Genomic DNA, 19,394 nt, shown 5'->3' on the forward strand with positions numbered 1-19,394 from the left:
CATCTCTGTATTCTTCCCTTATAAGCCCCATTATTGAGTGCAATGACCCATTCAGCATATACCTTGGAAAGCACATGCAGCAGCTGGAGAGACCACAGAGGTTCCTCACCAGGAGAATCCAAGGCCTCAAAAACCTACCATACACAAACAGGCTAAAAGCCCTATCCCACTGCTCTGTTTCATACAGACTTCTTAGAGGTGACGTCTCTCTGACAGACAAGGCGATCTCAGACCCTGAATCATTGGGACTGCTGCATATCTGCAAGTCAAGCTCCATTCAAGTAACCCGTGGCCTCAGCCTGGTCTGTGACATCAATAGGACTTGCTGGTGGGACAGATTTGTGTCCCAGATACTCCCTGATCTATGGAATAGACTCCCTCGCCATGTCAAGCAGAGTACCTCTTTACCCCTTTTTAAGTGCAATCTGGATAACTGGATGGGAAATAGAAAATACATCCCTGGGATTCCACCTGTGTCCCAGCTGGACAGGGGCATTGGGTACTGACTTGTCAGAACGTGGGCTAAATTCTTGGCTAGGCTTATAAGGGCCTCATGGCCAATAATCTAGTAACTTCCTATGATCCTGTGAAAGTAACAGGCAGTGTGGAAACATGACAGTCATTAGTTTGCTTCTCTTGTTTTTATTCATTTTAATGTTTCACTGTATTTCAGATGTTCATAGCAATGACATAGCAAATTCAAGAGATGACACACAAAAGACTAAAAGAAAACATGTCAGACATGTTCCTGTTGATAGAATCCCAACTGTTTATTAATCACAGGTTGCTCACATTGACATACAGAAAAAACAGCACTAAATGACAAATCGAAAAGGCAGGCAGCAACCCTGGGGGGAGGGCAAGGTACAAGTTAAACACATTTTTTTTTCAGAATTTATAGATAACTAGCAATCCCATACTTGGCACAAGCACCCCTTCTGGCAACCCCAGCAGCACCAGTCCTCACAATTCCATGGACATTTTGGAACTGTGCTCCCCGTAACTAAAGAAATCAGGTCAGTCTGTGTTGTTAACAGTAACATTGTTACAAAAACTAGATCATTGATCACATGGTTGGCAGCTGTACTATAAATAAATGGGTTGTATGAGATGTCATTTATAATAGCACATTAACTGCTGTTCATAAACTACTTAATAATTGAACACAACTGTTCATTCTGTAATAATAAAACAGTGCTATATTTAGTTGCCAGTATTTTTGCACCACGTCAAGCCTAGCTGTATGCATTCCTCACTACTGTGTATCGGCCAGCTGGCCAGACTATGCATGCATGTGTTATACATACACACACACACACAAACATATATATATATACACATGTATTACATCAGTCATTCTTCCTTAGAGAATTGGAAAAAGTACTGGCCTAGTAGCAGAATGTGTTTTCTCTTTTCATAGTTTAGTTAATTATGAACTGCCAAGAACTGCCAGCAGTTACTTTAACTTACTTGAGCAAACCTGGTAAGTTAATCTGTGTTTTCACTTGCTCACTTTAAGCACAGTATAGTGTGGATTTCATTCATTATTAAATTATTTGATTAGGAAAGATCACATCTGAACTACAATGTAAACAGAAAAAAAATGCTAAAAGCCAACAAATTATGCTTGGCAAGCTTTGGCAAATTATTGGTTTATACAAGTGTCTGCTCTCTCTAGTTACTTTTCTAACAATGTTTGCAGATTATAATGTATTGTACACGTATGCTGGTCTCACTCTGGAAAACTACTGACCTTAAAGCTCTGTTCTACATTATGAATCTAAAGTGGGGGATGGAACTGTTGTGGGACTGGAGTCTAAATATTTCATCTAATGCAATTTCAACTGAGTAGAGACAGACAACATCAAAGCCTGTTACAGGACATGTAAAATATGAAATAACTTGCATAATGCAATACTTGTATTTTTTAACAAAAATGTTAAGTATTTACAAAATAAGATCCAAGTCAGTTTAAACATCAAGCAAATCATTCTGCAAAGAGACTGCATCACTATTTTATAGTAACTGAGTTCATTTTTTTTCAAACCATGTCATATATTTCCCATTACTGATATCACATGAGCCAGAATAATATTGGCAGGGAAGTTTACTAATGATGGTGTTATGTTACACTGGATACTGATGCTCAGCCAGAAAGCTCGACAACCTGGAGTTCCTTGTTTCGGCGGACTTCTGCGGCATGCCTTTCCTGAAAAAGAATCCCAGAAAGTACTATGAAACATCATGCACAAAACGTTCTTTACAAATGCATTCACATCTCCTGCATACTTCCCTAGTTTTCAGTGCAAACTGACTTCACATCTTTTATCCTCAATGCCATAATCAAAAGAATGAGAAGATGTTAAGCAAATAAAACATTGTGCAAATTAAATTTATATACATTTATCTGTCCAAATATGTTCTATGACATTAGGCCCCACATTGTTAAATACATAACTTTTTTCCAGATTTCTTGTTTTAAAGTATTATCAAGTATCTTCTCTGGATCCAATGACAGGTCATGATTTCAAACTTAGGAATTTATGAGTTCAGGGTAAGACTATGTAAGATTAAAGACTTGTAAAAGATTCAACCTTTTATTTATTTATTTAGTTTCATATTACAATTTTAGCAGTTGCTCTTACTGAGTTATTAATGTATATGCATCACATTGCTTTGAAACATCTTGTGATGTCATCATATCATAATGACCATAACTATAATACAGTGCATTTATGTCAGAATAATAGTCTATGAAAAATAAATAAATTGTGTAGACCTTTGCCTCATATCCAAAGCATCTATAACCCATTTAATGAATATAAGCCACTCAGCCATTAAGTGAAAGTCCTGGTGACACTGATTTGTGCATTCTAGCTCCTAAATAATGGTTGTCAATAACACAAATAAGTGCACTGAAGAGCCACCAGGATCTAAGTTATTGGTTTACAAGACACAGTTGCTGATATGATTCAGTATAGCAGCGCTTAGAGCTTCTTAATAAATGCTCTGGAAAGTAGGACACAGACTGATAACCCAATCTGACTATTTTGTCTCTTACTGTGGCGCTAAACATGCAGACCAAATATATAAGCAGCAAACTAACCCTTGTTCCAAAATATTTGATGCATGTCACATATATAATATACTGTTCCCAGATTAAACAGACTTCTGACCTATAAAAATAAATGTTATATTACATAAGAATCACCAGACAAGCAGTGCCAGGGCAATCTCAACAAAATCACCAATAAGAACAAATTATTTCTGCTCAGCACACTTACATAAGTTCATAATAAGAATCTCTAAGGGAGTGTAAATGATTTACATACCAAAACAAGAGATGGGGTGGGGGTGGCCAAGATGGCTAACTGAGAGCAGCAACTGGCAAAAGCTCTCTGACTGAAAACTTTTGTCTGACAGAAAAAGTAATCAAAAATTTAAATTTGAAGATACTTGCTAGCTAATTTTATTCATTAATAGAGAAAAGTTTATAGCAGCAAGTTCTTCAAACTTAACTGTTTTTCTGTCAGAATTTCAACTGTTTAGTTATGAGAGAAGAGACTTACTTTCATGAGTCATTCATGAAATGGTACTCAGGATTCTTGTGTTAAAAATGCCATTCAGTCAATATTATCTGGTATATAGGATATATCACATAAAGTAGATAAAACTGAATACAAAACTGGAATGTTTCAGAGACCAGAAAGAGGATAGACTATTTTGACGCTATTATGAAACAACAAGGGGCACAAGTCATCCATATAGAAGAGACTCTGAATGCTCATGAAAGCAGAATAACTCAAGTTGAGTCTCAGTCTTAATTTCTTTTAAAGCAAAATAACATGTTCATAGAAAAATGCAATGATTTAGAAAATAGACTGAGATGAATTAACATTAGAATTTATGGCATACCTGAAAAGTATGAGGTAGAGAATATCATAGGATCATAGGAAATTACTAGGCTAATGCCCTGGAGCCCTTACAAGCCTAACCAAGAGTGTATCCCCATATAATAAACTTCTTAACTACCTGGCTACATAAAACATTAAATCTATATGAAACTTTATTTTTGGAGTTGAAAGAGCACATAGATCCATGTGAGCACCTTCTAAGAAGGAAAACTCACCCCACCACACTCAATTATAGTTAAGTTTATGTCTAGCTTAGAAAAATATCAAATATTAAAAGCAGCATGGTCCAGCCCATGCATTAAAATAGGTGAACATAGATTTGACAATGAATATTCCAGTAAAGTAATGAGTAAAATAAAATCCTGTTTACCACTGATCAAAGCACTTAAAAAGAACAATATTAAAGCCACTTTAAACAGAACAATATAAAACCTGGTTTGGTGTTTCCTGCAAAGATCATATTATTCCTTTCTAAAGGAACTAAAATATTCAGCACACTAGAGGAGGCATCCACTTTTGTTAACAGCAAAAAATCCTTAATACTGAATAAATGGAGTGGAACAGTATAACTCTGAAGAGACAGTGAGAGTTGAATTTTTGGAAAACTGATTCTAACACTAAAAAGCCTAAAAACAAATTACTCATATTCACTGATTGCTGGACTATTCTTTTCTGAAACAATACATATTCATTTTAAGTAAAAGGTTTGTACTGGACTTTAAGCCTTAAAACATGTGTAAGTATGTATTTATATTTTAAGCTAAGACAATTGTTTCATGATGAGGAATATAAAGGGTTAGTTTTACTGTTTTACTATATTTACAGTAAAATACTTAATATAGTTCATTTAACTAAACCTATAAATAGCTTCCACATGTTAAACAAATACTTTTGTAAGAAAATGTCATTACATTATAAGCAATATAATTGGTAACTTTAATGTTATATAAGTTAAAAATTGTATTATAATTAGTCAACATTACTTATTATGTGCATTGCTGAGTTAACTCAATGTCAGATCTAATGAATATGCTAATTGAAAGTGTTAAAGTGCTGGTGATTTTGTTTTCCCTGTTCTTGTGTAACACATTCATTTCACAACTCATTTATGAAACAACAGACACACTGAGAAAGCTTGAGAACAAAAGCATGCTCCTTTTCCTCAAAATGCTACAATTTTCCAGCTTTGAGCTGCGGTGAAGAAAATCTGTGTCAAAGTTCATCAATGAAGTCTGTGAAAGAAGAAAAATAATGTTTTTTTTTTCTTTTCTCAAGTATATATGTGAGAAATCTACTCAAAGTAACACCTCTTTTCTTTTCTCAGAAGTGAAGAATTGGTAAGACAAAAGCTATAGTAATGTTCTATAATATATAGTAATATTGTAACATATAATATGCTAACATTTTACATAACAGCTTATGCTACAGTGTTATTAACTTATACATATTAACTGTACCTACTAATTGAAAGAAGTAAAGTTAGATGTTTGCTACTGATTAGAATAGCTTAAAAGAACTAAGAAGAATGAGAAACTTATAGAGTACATTAGCAGCTGCCTTGTCAGTTTCACATGCTGTAGCCAGAATCTGATGTCAGCATGTAAAGCTTAGATCAGAACAATAGTTCACAATGGCAAAACACATGTATTCAAATAAAATGAGTAGGAATTATTTTATATATAGTCAGTATTGCCTGAAATATTAGAATTAATAAGAGTAAACATCTTACAAACATGCATATACACAAAGAATGTAATATCTACTATGTAAGATTAATAAAAGAACAGTATCAGTAAATTAAGAACTATGTACACATAGTATAATGTTTAACAGGGAACTTCTGACTAAATAGCTCTTTGATGACAGACTTTAAGATTACAAGATATATACAATAAGGTAGAATATTAGTAGGAAAATAATACAAAATATATTTAAATAATAAACTGCTTTTAAGAAAGAGGTCTCTTGCATATACCTGTATATGAGTGAAATGTGAATGTACAAGATCTCATATACTTTACATAGATTATCATATAAAGTATTTCAAAATAATATGAAAGCTGAAATTTGAAGCTTTATCGTGTGAACTCCTAAGCTTTTTACATGTTGAATGTTATTAGATTCACTAAGACTCCCTGAAATACCTTATTTCATAAGTCAAAGTTGAAGTCTGATTGTTTTATTGCTGAATCAGTACATTCATTTTGATAGAGAGCAAAGCAGATTTTTCAATATGCTTGAATCCAGGAAAGGATAATGGGATTTAATTTGAACACTTTGTAACTTCTGAATACAATATAAACTGCAATTCTTTTTTTTTTTGACTCCACAGAAATAGTAAGGCATTCTCTTCAACCTCAGTAATGTGGATATATCTATGAAGTAGTTTAACAAGCTAACATTTTTTTAAATATTTTTATTACATGATGTGTTAAAAGTATTACAGAAATTTGAAATAGAGGCACTTGTACTTGAGCTGTTTGTTAGTGCTATAAAATATGTCCTTTGACATGATAAATATATATGTACATTGATCTGCCTTTTGCATTATAGTTTAGTATGATAAGATTACATGTGACCTGTAAGTTTATAGATGTCTTTATCTCTATGCATCCCACTCTGTTATACCTATTTATTTAGAGATCTAGTTATAATGATTTTTTTAACTGTTGAGAATAGGTTAATGTTTAAAAAGTGATGATATTGCCCAAAGTTTTATATATATATATATATATATATATATATATATATATATATATATATATATATATATATATATATATATATATATAGCTTTAATACTTGAGAAAAAAACTTTTAAAGAAAATGGAAAAAATGTTAACTTCATTCTTATGGTATGCTAAAAAAACTGAGAATTGTGTATATAAATTATATCAGATTGAGTATGGTGGTATTAGCTTCCCAGATGTAGAATGTTATTCTATTGTTGCAGGTTTTAACTCTATTATACTCTGGACAGACTCAACCTACATTAGTCAATGGAAAACCACCCAGGAGCAGATTATACTAAATTCTTATAAGTTTATTAAAGATGAAAAATTAGAACTATGTAATAATCTTTTCATCTGGTTAACAAAATTTACATTAGAAGGAAACTCATTTCAATCTTTAGACTCTGCATATATGACAACAGTTCTTAATACAGTTAAGAAATATGCTTTCAAAACTGCATTAATTTTAAAATGGAAATTTTTGTGTTTTCCTATTGTACATACATCTAGATTTAAAGAAACTCAGAACAAAGTTAAAATGAATTTGCTAAAAAGGAAGGGATTAGTATTATGGTCTTATTGTTTTGCAAAAGGAAAAGTTAAGTTCCCCACAATATTTAATGAAGGGATTTAATTTGGATGAATCTGCTAATCAGTTAATATCCATCAGTAAGAAATTAAACGGATTTGTAGATAACATGAGTGAAGAGAAACAGAGCATTATTCCCCCATTATATGAACATATGAATGCTATTGAAGGTTGATTGACATACAAAGGATGCTTGTACAAGCTATATTAGTTAATTATAAATAATAATAATTTTGATGCAAAATTCTAGAACTTTTTAGATAGTGGTGGATTGACTTACTCAATAGATAGTAAGGATAAAGCTTTGCTACTTAAATCAGTTAGTCAAACTTCTTCAAGTATAGTCTGGAAAGTTTTCATGTGGGAATATATACATAAAATGTTTGTCACGCCATATAAATCTCTAAGTTTAGTAAAATGACTTCTTAAGTTTGCTGGAGATATAGTAGAGATGTAAAAGTTGTTTGGACACACCTGTTTATGGATTGTGAACAATTAAATCTATATTAAGGAGATAAGTATTTTTTTTAAGGGGCTATGGTCTGATAATTGCTCTTTCACTAGATCAGTAATACTAATGAATGTTCCACTTCCTGTATCTGTAAAAGCCAAACAGCAAAAACTCTTTCGGGCTCTCTTGGCAGTTGCCAGAAAAGTCATTACAAAATATTGGAAATTGAACTTAGTTCCTACATTCAAAGAATTTTTAAATTTAACAAAAATACTATGTAAAACTGAAAAGGAAGTCATCGGAATTCTTCTTCTTCTTTTGCCTTTTCCTGGTTAGGGGTCACCACAGCGGATCACTGTCCGCTCATGATTGGCAGTGGAGTTTTACAGTGTCAAGTTGCCAGCCCGGCGCCCAACCTTCCACAGAAGGCACACACATGCACACACTCACACCTAGGGCCAATTTAGTGTGTCCAATCCACCTACAGCATATCTTCGGGATGTGGGAGGAAACCGGAGCACCCGGAGGAAACTCACGCGACCACAGGGAGGACATGCAGACTCCGCACAGAAGGCACCCCAGCCGAGGATCAAACTGGAGAACCTCTTGCTGTGAGGCGGCAAAGCTAACCGCTGCACCACCGTGGCCGCCCGTCAAAAGGAAGTCATCAGAATAAAATCTATAAATCATAGTACAACTTTTAGTTGTTGGGATAACCTTGAAATGTTGCTACTGAAATACCAAGATTCTTAATGTGTTCATTGTATAAGATTACTTTGATGATTCAATGTATTCCTATCACTATATAACAATATTTGAAGCTGGATTTCTTCCTGTCTGTATATATATATATATTGCAAATATGTTAAATTAATTAAAAAAATCTTAAAAAAAGAAAACAAGAAATATAAGTGACTTGAACTAATTTGTTTAATTAATTAGTTTAACCTTCCAACATCTTCAGTGTAAGTGCTTATTAGGGGATTTTTGTATATATGCTGGAAGAGTAACAGAGTCTGAAGACAAAAATAAATAAACAAATAAATAAATAAATAAACAAATAAATAAACAAACTGAACTGGGAAAAGAACAACTAGATTGCTTGTTATTCATAATTCAGTTTCTTGGGTTAATAAGTTACCAAAACATATATACCAATGTCTATATTAAGAAAATGTTCAATATCCTGAAATTCTCAGCTATCTGACAACATGAAGATGGGATTTATTGAAATAAAGCACACAAAGGAGTGCAACTCTTTATAAGACAAACATGATAAAATAATGAATAGTCTGAATGAGAATAGACTATTTTCTGCAGTCATAACTAGCAAACCTGAAATTGTCTAGGAATAGTTAAAGTTACTGCTTGAAAGCAAAACTTAGAAATAGGACTGATCTTTGAGGTCACTTCCACAAATCACAAAGCCACGAATGCAATATACAAAAACTTGGATTATCAAACAAGCAACAATAAAAAGATCTGGAAAGCAGAATTCTCTAGTATAGGTTCATAGGTTCATAGGTTCATACTAGGCTATCTGCCCGAGGGCATTTATAAGCCTAGCCCATCGTTTTGTGGCTTACGCCACCCCTTTAGTATGGGGAACTATACCCATTATTTTGCTGTGCCTCTGTCGAGCAGTGACACTGAGGTAATTCCTGGGGTATATCTGCGATCTCCCATCCATTGGTCAAGATTTCTCTTGAACAAGGCCAGCGAGGTGCTCTGCCTCACATGTACCGGGATTTTGTTCCACAGCATAGGGAGTCTTTGGGTGATGAATCTATCCCTCCAGCACGTCCTATTAATAGCCGTGTCGAGGTTTAAGTCTCCGCCCTTGTGGCTCTGATGGATCTAGATTTTTGAGGTGAAGCATATTCATCAAATCTGGGTTTGACATGGCCTTGTATGTTAGGCAAAGGTCACCTCTGAGCAAGCGGTGCGACTGAATAGAGCTGGAGTTCTTTCAGTCGGGCAGCATAGGACAGATTTTTGAGACCCTTTATCCTTTTGGTGAGGAACTTTTGTGTCCTCTCCAGCTGCTGCAAGTGTCGGGTCAGATACATTCCGAATGGGGCATTGTACTCAATCATTGGTCTGATGAGTGATGAGTAAAGGGAGACTATGACCTCCCTTGATCTAGATGAGAATCCCTTCATGATAAGGTGGGCAATGTAGAAGGACTTCCTAACTACTTTAGCTACATGGGTGTCGAATGACAGACTACTATCAACCTGGGTCCCCAGGTCCCTGATAACTTCTTCTGTGCTCAGTGGATTGCCACCTATTTGGTAGCTAGGGGTAACCTTGTTTTTCCCGAAGGGTATGACTATGCATTTTTTGGCATTTAACTTTAGGCCGTGGCTCTGGCACCAGTTATCCATTTCTGTGAGACCCTTCTGAAGGATATCTGTGTCAGATGTGTTTTCCACTATGGAGCCCAGTTTGCAGTCATCTGCAAACTTTGTCAGCCATAACCCTCCTGTGTTTGCTTGTACTTCGGAAAAGTAGATGCCAAACAAGAGTGGGCCCAGGACTGAGCCCTGTGGGACACCACTTGTGACAGGCTTTGAGTCTGACATGGCGCCAGCAACTCTGACCCTGTGGGTTCTGTCACTCAGCCAGTTTGCAACCCATCTTGTGATGTATGGGTTAACATTTAAGCTGATGAGTTTTTCAATGATACCCGAGTGGGGTATTGTATCGAAGGCCTTAGCCAGATCGAGGTAGGCTGTATGGACTGCCTTTCCCTCATCAATGGCTTTGGTGACTGTTTCAAAAAGTCAACCAAGTTTAAAAGGCATGATCTGCCTTTGACAAAGCCAAACTGGGTTGGATCCAAAGTCTGCAAATTCCCTATGTCTTTATTTATGAGGTCCATTATGATCCTCTCCATGGCTTTGCAGGTAAGGCTTGTCAAGCTAATGGGCGGTAATTTCCAGGGTCTGTGGAGGCACCGCCTTTGTGAAGTGGGACCACAGTTGCAGTGCGCCACTCCTGGGTGCGTATCCAGAGGTAAGACTTTGATTAAACAGCTGTCGTAGCTGTGGGTTTAATTCCTCATTGAGTTCGTGGAGCACACAGCCGGGGACACCATCGGGTCCCATGGATGCTGTGTTTTTGCTTTGGAGAGAGCAGTTCTCACTTGGGCGTTGGAGATGTTTGGGGGCTGCACTCATTTGGTATAGATATCTCTCCTTTTGGGGAGGGGAGAAGTTTGCACTGAACCTGTCAGCCAGTATGTTGGCAATGTCTGTAGGATCAGTAATCTTCACATCATTTTGAACTAGTTCTGAGCATATCTGGGAGTTTCCTCCTAGGTTTCTAACATAGCTAAAGAAGGCCTTATGATTGTCTTTTGAGTCTTTAGCTATTTTTCTCTCGAAATTTGCTTTGGATGATTTTATGAGAGCTCTTAGTTTTTTACTTATAGTGATCAAGGGTGTCTTACCTTTTAAGGATTTTGCTCTATCTTGTAGTAGCTTCCTCCTTTTGTTGTAGAGTTTGTTTATGGCTGGGGTCCACCAGACTGGACGCTTGCCTTTGGTACAAAGAGTCTTTGTTTTGCTTGGGATTGCCTTATCCATGCAGTCCTGCAGGTGCTGGTAGAAGGCGTTTGTAAGTGATTCAGCGGCTTGAGTATTGTTTTCCGCCGGCTCGGGGGCCTGAAAGGAGACCACACTAGACTTTAGAAGTGTGAAGTCGGCTTTTGAGAAGTTCTTTACTGTGGTCTTTTTTATTTCAGGTGGGGGTGGGATGAGGACCTCCAGCGAGATTAGTTTGTGATCTGATCTCACCAGTGAGGGGTATACTTCCGGTGTTGAACATTGTGCTCCCATGTTCGTGATGATGAGATCAAGTATGTTATCTCCTCTTGTGGGGATGGTGACTAGTTGTTCCATGGCATTTGAGTTTATGAATTCCAGGAACTTTTGGGCTAGGGTGTTTGGGCTTGAGTAGTGTTCCCAGTCTATATTAGGGTAATTGAAGTCACCTAGTATGATGGTGTTTGGTGATACATTTATCCCCTCTAGTATTTTCAGGAAGGCCATGTGAGTTTCCTGAGTTTGTGAGGGTGGCCTGTAACATGCTACAATTTGCAGAGCAGTCTTGCCTATGGTTAATAGCTAAACTAGCTAAACAGTGCTAGTAATAATAATAATAATAATAATAATAATAATCAGTTTCTTTTATTCTCAATTTTCAATACTCATAAAACTGATAATGAAACAAATTTGTGCTGCACAAGACAATTTCATCTATTCACCTGCTGAAGAGGAGAGAATGAGCATGTGTCTGTGAGTCCATGTGATAATCAAGAATGCCAAGATTTTAAATTCTGCATTATTTGAAGAAAGGAACATGATATGCATTTTACATTTTTCACTTGCAAACAAGCTGTCATAGTAAAATGTGATCATTGTTTACAAGCCACTGAGGGCAAACAGAATTATATTTATGAATATGTAAGCCAGTATGCCTATAAGAGGTCCATCAGTGTACTGTTCTATGCACAAGTAGCATGCTAATATAAGTCTTTTTTATGAAGACCTTCAACTTCACAAACTATTACTTTCTGTTCCCATTTCTGTTTATTGAGCTGTGGGGAGAGGCATCAAATATATTATGTTTAGACATTAAAGTTAAAGACGTGTTGGACTGACACAAAATGCTGTTATCATGTATGCATTCATTTTGCACATATGGACTTTTGTAGAGCTCATATCCAGGGAAACTGAGACATCATGTTTACTGGTAGTATGGAGAAGGTGGAGTTTGATTACTGCTGATATTTGCATTACTTTTTATTCATCAGCATTATGGTTTAACCTTTGAGGAATCTGAGGAGGCATGTAAGTTAAAACGGTGATCTTATTCAGTGCTGGTGGGGGGAGGGATGTTGTTGGCTGCTTTGTGTGCATGCAAACGCTGGACCCATCACAGTTCAGCTTTGTTAAAAGACGGTCATGCCTATTAAATCTGGTGGCCTTTTTTGAGAAAGTCATCAAAGCACTGGATGAAGGTAAGACTGTGCACAAAGCTTACCTCAACCTGGCCAAGGCTTTTAATACAATACCCTACTCAGGCATTGTAGACAAGTTCACTAAGTTAGGTATAAACCCTTTTACCATCTGTTAAATAGCAAACTGGATCACTGACAGGACTCAGGAAGGCAAAATAGATGAAGTGACCTTCACTCAGAAGTCAGTCACTAGTGGAGTCTCCCGGGGCTCCATAATGGACCAGCTAATTTTTGGCATCTATTTCTCTGAAATGGCAGTAAATGCTGAAGGTTTATGGCAGAATGAGTTTGCAGATGATTGCATGCTGGGTGTTATCGTCAACTCCCCTGCAGACACTAGCATTCTTCAAGAAGGTCTATTTTTTCTTTTTGACAAACAAATGGCGCCAAAGCCATGGTGTTAAACTCAGTGCTAAGAAATGCATAATTGTACCCTTCAGTAAGTCAACCATCCTGGCTAATTACCATGCTGATAATACACCTCTAAGAGTCAACCCAGTGGTCAGGGATCTGGGTATGCATGTAAGCAGTATCCTTACCGTTGACCACCACATGGCCACAGTGGTAAGGAAATCCTTTTATGTTGCACAATTTATAAGTAAGGGCATGGCATCTAGGTCTAAAGAGGTCATTATCCCACTGCACTCTGTCCTTATCAAACCAATCATAGAATACAATGCTCCTTTTGGTATCTAACTGACAAAACATATGCAGCAAAGACAGCAACCTCAGAGGTTCCTTACAAAACGAATAATACAAGGCATAACAAACCTGCCTTATGCAGAGTACCTTAAAGCCGTTTCCCTCTACTCAGTCTCTTATAGATTTCTGAGTGATGATCTATGCCTGGCTTACTTATACAAACCACACACTTGTGAATCTCCTACATATTCGTAAGTCAAAGATTACCAGAAATACAAGGTCTAGTGACCTGAATTATGTCTGTGACTTAAACAGGACATGCTGCAGAGACAGATATGTGTCCCTGAGATTGGCCATCCTATGGAACATGCTTCCTATACATGCAAAGCTGAGTTCATCTATTACTCAGTTTAAGCGCAAGCTAGATCAGTGGATGGGGAATAGGAAATTTACACCAGGCCTGGCACCCATTTCCTTTATGGACAAAGCTAGCTTATAAATGCCTGGCTCTCAATGTCCTGTTCAGATATAGGGCATCATCATTCTTTTGGGAAAACTTGACTAGGCTTAGAAAGGCCCACCCAAGTCATTAGCCTAGTAACAATTTATGAATCTATGAAGGCAATCCAACATGTGGGGTGATGATCCCACAGGATCTTTCAAAGACCAGTTGGGATTGTCTGAGTGGAAAATGTAACCTTTACTAATTAAAATAACTTAGTTATCATACCTTTTTCCATTATTGCTTTCTAGTTAGTGCTTACAGTCAATGCGTCCCTAATGGATTGTTTCCTTTTCTCTCTCCTTACGTGACCAGAGGGTAAAAAGTCTGATTTTCTTTTTCCTGTACTTTTCATTTTTTTGTATGCAGTTATAACGTAACAGTATAACCAGTGTAAACGGTGACTGGATGTGTCCGTTAACTAGGGGCAGATACCTTGTGGTATAATTCCTTTCATTTTATTTTTAAATTACAGGGGATCTTTTGCTTTGCAAGCATGTATCAACAACTTGATGTATGACATGGAACGTGTAAGTGCCTAGTTTACAGCTCAAGACATATAAGGTAAGATAATTAGTGAGGTGGGTTACCTCACACGGCTGTGGAATAAAGCACATGGCTACTGAGACCTACTGAATATCATGCCATGGAATCTATGTGTGTTGTGGTCTTCAAACAGGCTCTAGAGAGCTGAAATAGATGTGGTCATCCAATGTGAAGCATAACTGAAGGAGAAGGATTTCAAGTCAATGTATCCTAGCATATGAAGATTGTCTCTTTGAAGGGTATGTGGTATGATTGGGTCTATATCAGATAGTCGAAGTTCCGTAACTCCAAACACCTAATGGTCGAACCATTATGTTCAAAGTTACAGAACTTCGACTCCTGACAAAAAAATAAAAATACAACATACAAATAAATTGTTCTAAGCAGGGGGAAAGGCCCCATGCACCCCCAAACCCTCCCCGCTACTTTAATACACCAACTCCGAGATCGAACCACATTGAAGTGAATGGAAACCTCTGCTTATGGAAATTTCCATTCACACACTCAAACATGGGTGGGAGGGTGGCCTAATGGTTAAGGTGTTTGCCTTACAAAGACAAGGTGCAGGGTTTGAGTCTCACAACAGATAATTGGCTAAGCTTAAAATGGCTCACAAGGGCAGTTAGCTTAGTACTAATCTATGAATCAATGAATCTATGAAAAACATTTACAAATTCGAACATATGGTCTCGACCATATGTGGTTCGAACTTGTAAAAGTTTGACTACGTGATAGGAACCCGGTATGATTTATGTGATCTTTTGTCTGGGGAAGAAAGTCAGTGGAAACACTGATTGTGTTGTGTTGTTGTCCTAATAATAATAATGTTGTTTTCCAGGAAGTTATTTTTGATAAACATTTGGATTTTGATTAGCACAGCTAGGTGTATGATTCTTGGTACCAGCTTTATTATTGGTGTGTCTTAATATGTCACTGGGGTATACTGAGCAACATTGGAGGTTGGTGTAACATTTAGATTACCGGTTAGCAGTATTAGAGTTGACAGATGTACACATACATTGTCCTCCAGAACAGTGGGGGAGTAGGCATAACTATATATTTCTTCTATATGAGTGTTAGCACACTAACATAAACATAACATATGTAGTAATATAAAACAACAGAGATTATCTGACCATGTGATAGTGATTGCTTTGACAATGGGGTGAGACATGAGAGCTCTTATCCTGTGGTGCTAGACTTATCATTGGTCAAGGACAAAGGGGTAGTTATACAAAAAATTTTGTCACCTTACTTTTGGTTACCACTTATTATAGTTTAAAACCCATAAACTGCTCTATATTGTTAGTCATAGTCATTTAGAAGAAAACTCAATCACAGCAATAGAACAAACGGATCATTTATTGTTAAATAAAGTCATAATGGAAATTGTAAAAAGGGGAAAAATCTAAGCATGGCATGGACAGAATACAAAAAAGCATTTGACAGCACCCCGTATTCATGGATAAAGGAACGCTTACAGATGTACAAGATACATCCTACATCGATCAATTACATTACAGTGACCATGAAACACTGGCAAACCACTTTGCAGTTAAACCCAGGGAGGGATAAAATCTCTTTGTCTTTGCTGCTCTTTTGTCTTGCCCTTAACCCATTAAGCTGTCTATTTAACAGATTAGGTCATGGTTACAATTTGACTTGAAGAAAACAGCATAGTGTAAAGACTTCTCATCTTCCTTTTGTGGAATATTTAAAACTGTACAGTTAATCAGATGAGATGAAAGTACAACTGCAAGTGGTCAAAACTTTCTTAGATGATATAAGAATGTCATTTGGTCTTGATAAATGTGCAAAAGCAACATTTAAAGCAGGAAAGCTTCAGCACCAAGAAAATATCAGTTTGGGACAGGAATGTGATATAAATGAACTTGAGCAAGAAGGAGTATATAAATATTTGGGACTTGGTGAAGGATCGACAATAAAACATAAACAACTGTGAAGAAAACTCAGTGAGGAATATTTTAGAAGACTAAAATGAATGCTGAAAAGAGCCCTGACATCTAGGAAAAAAGTCCAAGCCATAAACCAATTTGCTCTTCCTGTTCTAACTTACAGATGGTTAACATCAAAGGTTGAAGCAATTCTAATTTTACAACTTTAATCATATTTTGACTTAGGAATGGGGTCCATTCCTGTCATGGTAATACAAACCCAAAAGACTTGGAGAAATTAAACGTTGATGCTAGTTAAAAGGGTTCTTTGTACCTGCAAAGTGCCCAGACTTGACTCCTCCTGCATTTCATATTGAGTTACATGTATTGGCAGCTCGAGAGACCATAGAGGTTCCACACCAAGAGAATTCAGGGCCTCAAACATCTACCATACACAGATAGACTAAAAGCCCTATCCCTCTACTCGGTTTCATGCAGACTCCTCAGAGGTGACCTCTGTCTGGCATACAAGGCGATTACGGACCTCACGTTGATGGGACTGCCGCATATCCACAAGTCAAGCTCCACTCGAGTAACCAGCATGCGCAGCCTCAACCTGGTCTGTGACATCAACAAGACTTGTTGGTGGGACAGATTTGCGTCCCAGAGATTCCCCCATCTATGAAACAGACTCCCTCTCCACATCAAGCAGAGTACCTCTTTACCCCTTTTTAAGCACAACTTGGATAACTGGATGGGAAACAGAAAATATACCCCTGGGATTTCACCTGTGTCCCAGCTGGACAGGGGCATTGGGTACTGACTTGTCAGAACATGGGCTAAATTCTTGGCTATGCTTGTAAGGGCCTCAGGGCCAATAGCCTAGTAACTTCCAATGATCCTATGAAAACTGGGTGCAAGCAAAGCAGGTTTTCACATCACTGAATATGAATCTATATGGTTGAATTCTATGTCTTTGTGGATGCTTAAATAACCGGATTATCATTATTTTGAAGTACAATAGATGTTACCAGGTGTGTAAACATAAATGGAGACATTTATTCCTGTCCTAAGAGTTGACCACAGCCATTTAAGTTGATTGCAGGTTAATTAAACAATTAAAAACAGAGAAAGTGTTTCAAAGACAAGTGCAGACATTACAATAATGTGTTTGGAAAGAACTGTCGCTAATTTAGAGACAGTACAAAAAGAAGTGCTTGAACACTGGTATAAATATGATAGGAAACCAACAGACGTAAACTTATTAAATGTAGATGTATTCTTAAAATTGATTAGTGTCTGGATCAAGCTAATAGGTTCATAGGTTTAGTATAAGGCTAGCTACCCTTGCAAGTCATTTTAAGTCTAGCCAGTTTCTTTTTTTTTTTTGCTTGAAATAACCTATCCCATTTGGTTATAGACTGGCATTACCCATCTCATGGTTAATAACTACATATTAACCCTAATAGGAATAACTGGAATCTTGCCATAGATAATCTGAGGGGATCCATGCATAGGATAAAACATTTAAGAGCTGCTTCTGTCTATCAGTAGTACAGGAAACAGTCCTGGAGTAAATTTTCTGCTTTCCAGCCATAGATGTGAGTTGTGCTATGGATAAGGGATGACAGTTATTTTATGTGAATGGGGAGTCTAGTCCACAGCAGCAGTATCCTCTGTGAAATACTTATTCTTCCAAACCATTCTGTTGATGTTGCAGAAGAGGATTAGAGCCCCAGACCGATTATTTCTGATACCATTTGATTTGCTGATGTGTAGTAATTCCATCAGTCCATTAATATCTTCACAGGTAAATATTAGGCAATATGTCTGCAGACCATTACAAGTGTAGCCAAAAAAAAAATGTTCAGAAGTTACCTCTAGACTACGAGAAGGAAGACAAGATAGACTGGGGGAAAACTTGAGGCTGTCCATCCAACTACCTAGGCTTAGCTTGATGGTGGCATGGGTGCTTCTCAGCTTGATATGCACTAGACGTTTGTTACAGAGCTGACGAATATGTTGGGATATGAATTTATCATGCTTCTTCTCCTTTCAGCTTTTCTCATTAGGGTCACCACAGGGCAAAAAATGGTCTGCAGAACAATTGGCAGTGGAGTTTTTACTGTGTCAAGTTGCCAGCCCGGTGCCCAACCTTCTACACACCTAGGGCCAATTTAGTGTCCAGTCTACCTGTGACATGTCTTTCAAATGTGCGAGGAAACTGGAAAACCCAGAGGAAACCCACATGACCACAGGGAGGACATGCAGACTCTGCACAGAAGGCACCTTAGGCAAGAATCAAACCAGAGAACCTCTTGCTGTGAGGAGGCAATGCTAACTGCTGGACCACCACAGACACCCTCATATGAATTTATCATGCTAACATGTCTTATTTATCTAAAGAAGGTTTAGTTCCTTTAACTGAGTATTTCAGATAACATTAGTTCAGTGAAGAATAGGAGGTCAATATGGCTGGATCTTTTAAGGCTCAAATGTGTAGGCAAAGATCATCACACAGAAGTCTGTAACAGACTGTATACAGGGAAAGGGCTCACAGTCTCTCCTGATAACTAAGATTTTTGAGCACTTGGGACTCTAACCACATGAGTTCTGTTTGACAACCAGTGAGGTATCCACTGCACAGTATAAGGATTTATATTCAGATCTACAGGTCTGTTAAAATGCCTGCATGGAGAATAATGTCAAAGGCCTTGGTCAGCTATAACTATGCTGTGTGCACTGCATAACCACTATATGCTGCTTAGTTTTTTTTTTCAAAGAAATTAATGAGGTTAAACAGTCAGGACCTCCCATTGACAAAGATTAATTGATGCATGTCCAGGGTTAAGAGAGTTTCAGTATCCACTTTAATGAGGTATGAAGTAATGAGATCCATAGCTTTACATATGAAGCTTGTGAGACTAATGGGTCTGTAGTTACCAGGGTCCACAGTTGGGCCACCTTTGTGTAATGGCATTGCAATGGCTGTTTTCCAGGCTTCAGGAATTTAACCAGTGGAGAGGCTTAAAGAAGTTAAGCAGGGGCTCAGAAAGGCCATATCTGGCACTTATAATCAGGCAACCTGGCATGTTAT

At 37.2% G+C, this 19,394-nt stretch overlaps 1 protein-coding gene across 1 annotated transcript in view; it reads right to left on the reverse strand.

Moving 5' to 3' along the window:
- Window positions 1-745: 745 nt before the first annotated feature.
- STMN2 (stathmin 2) overlaps window positions 746-19,394 on the reverse strand; it is a 372,629-nt gene continuing 353,980 nt past the window's right edge. The window contains exon 5 of the mRNA XM_044065794.1: window positions 746-2,209. Coding sequence (XP_043921729.1) covers window positions 2,147-2,209 — 63 coding nt within the window. The 3' untranslated portion in view covers window positions 746-2,146. The remainder of the gene's footprint in view (window positions 2,210-19,394) is intronic.

The sequence above is a fragment of the Protopterus annectens genome, chromosome 3.part0 (genome assembly GCF_019279795.1).
Source record: "Protopterus annectens isolate FY-2018-M chromosome 3.part0, PAN1.0, whole genome shotgun sequence".
NCBI lineage: Eukaryota > Metazoa > Chordata > Ceratodontiformes > Protopteridae > Protopterus > Protopterus annectens.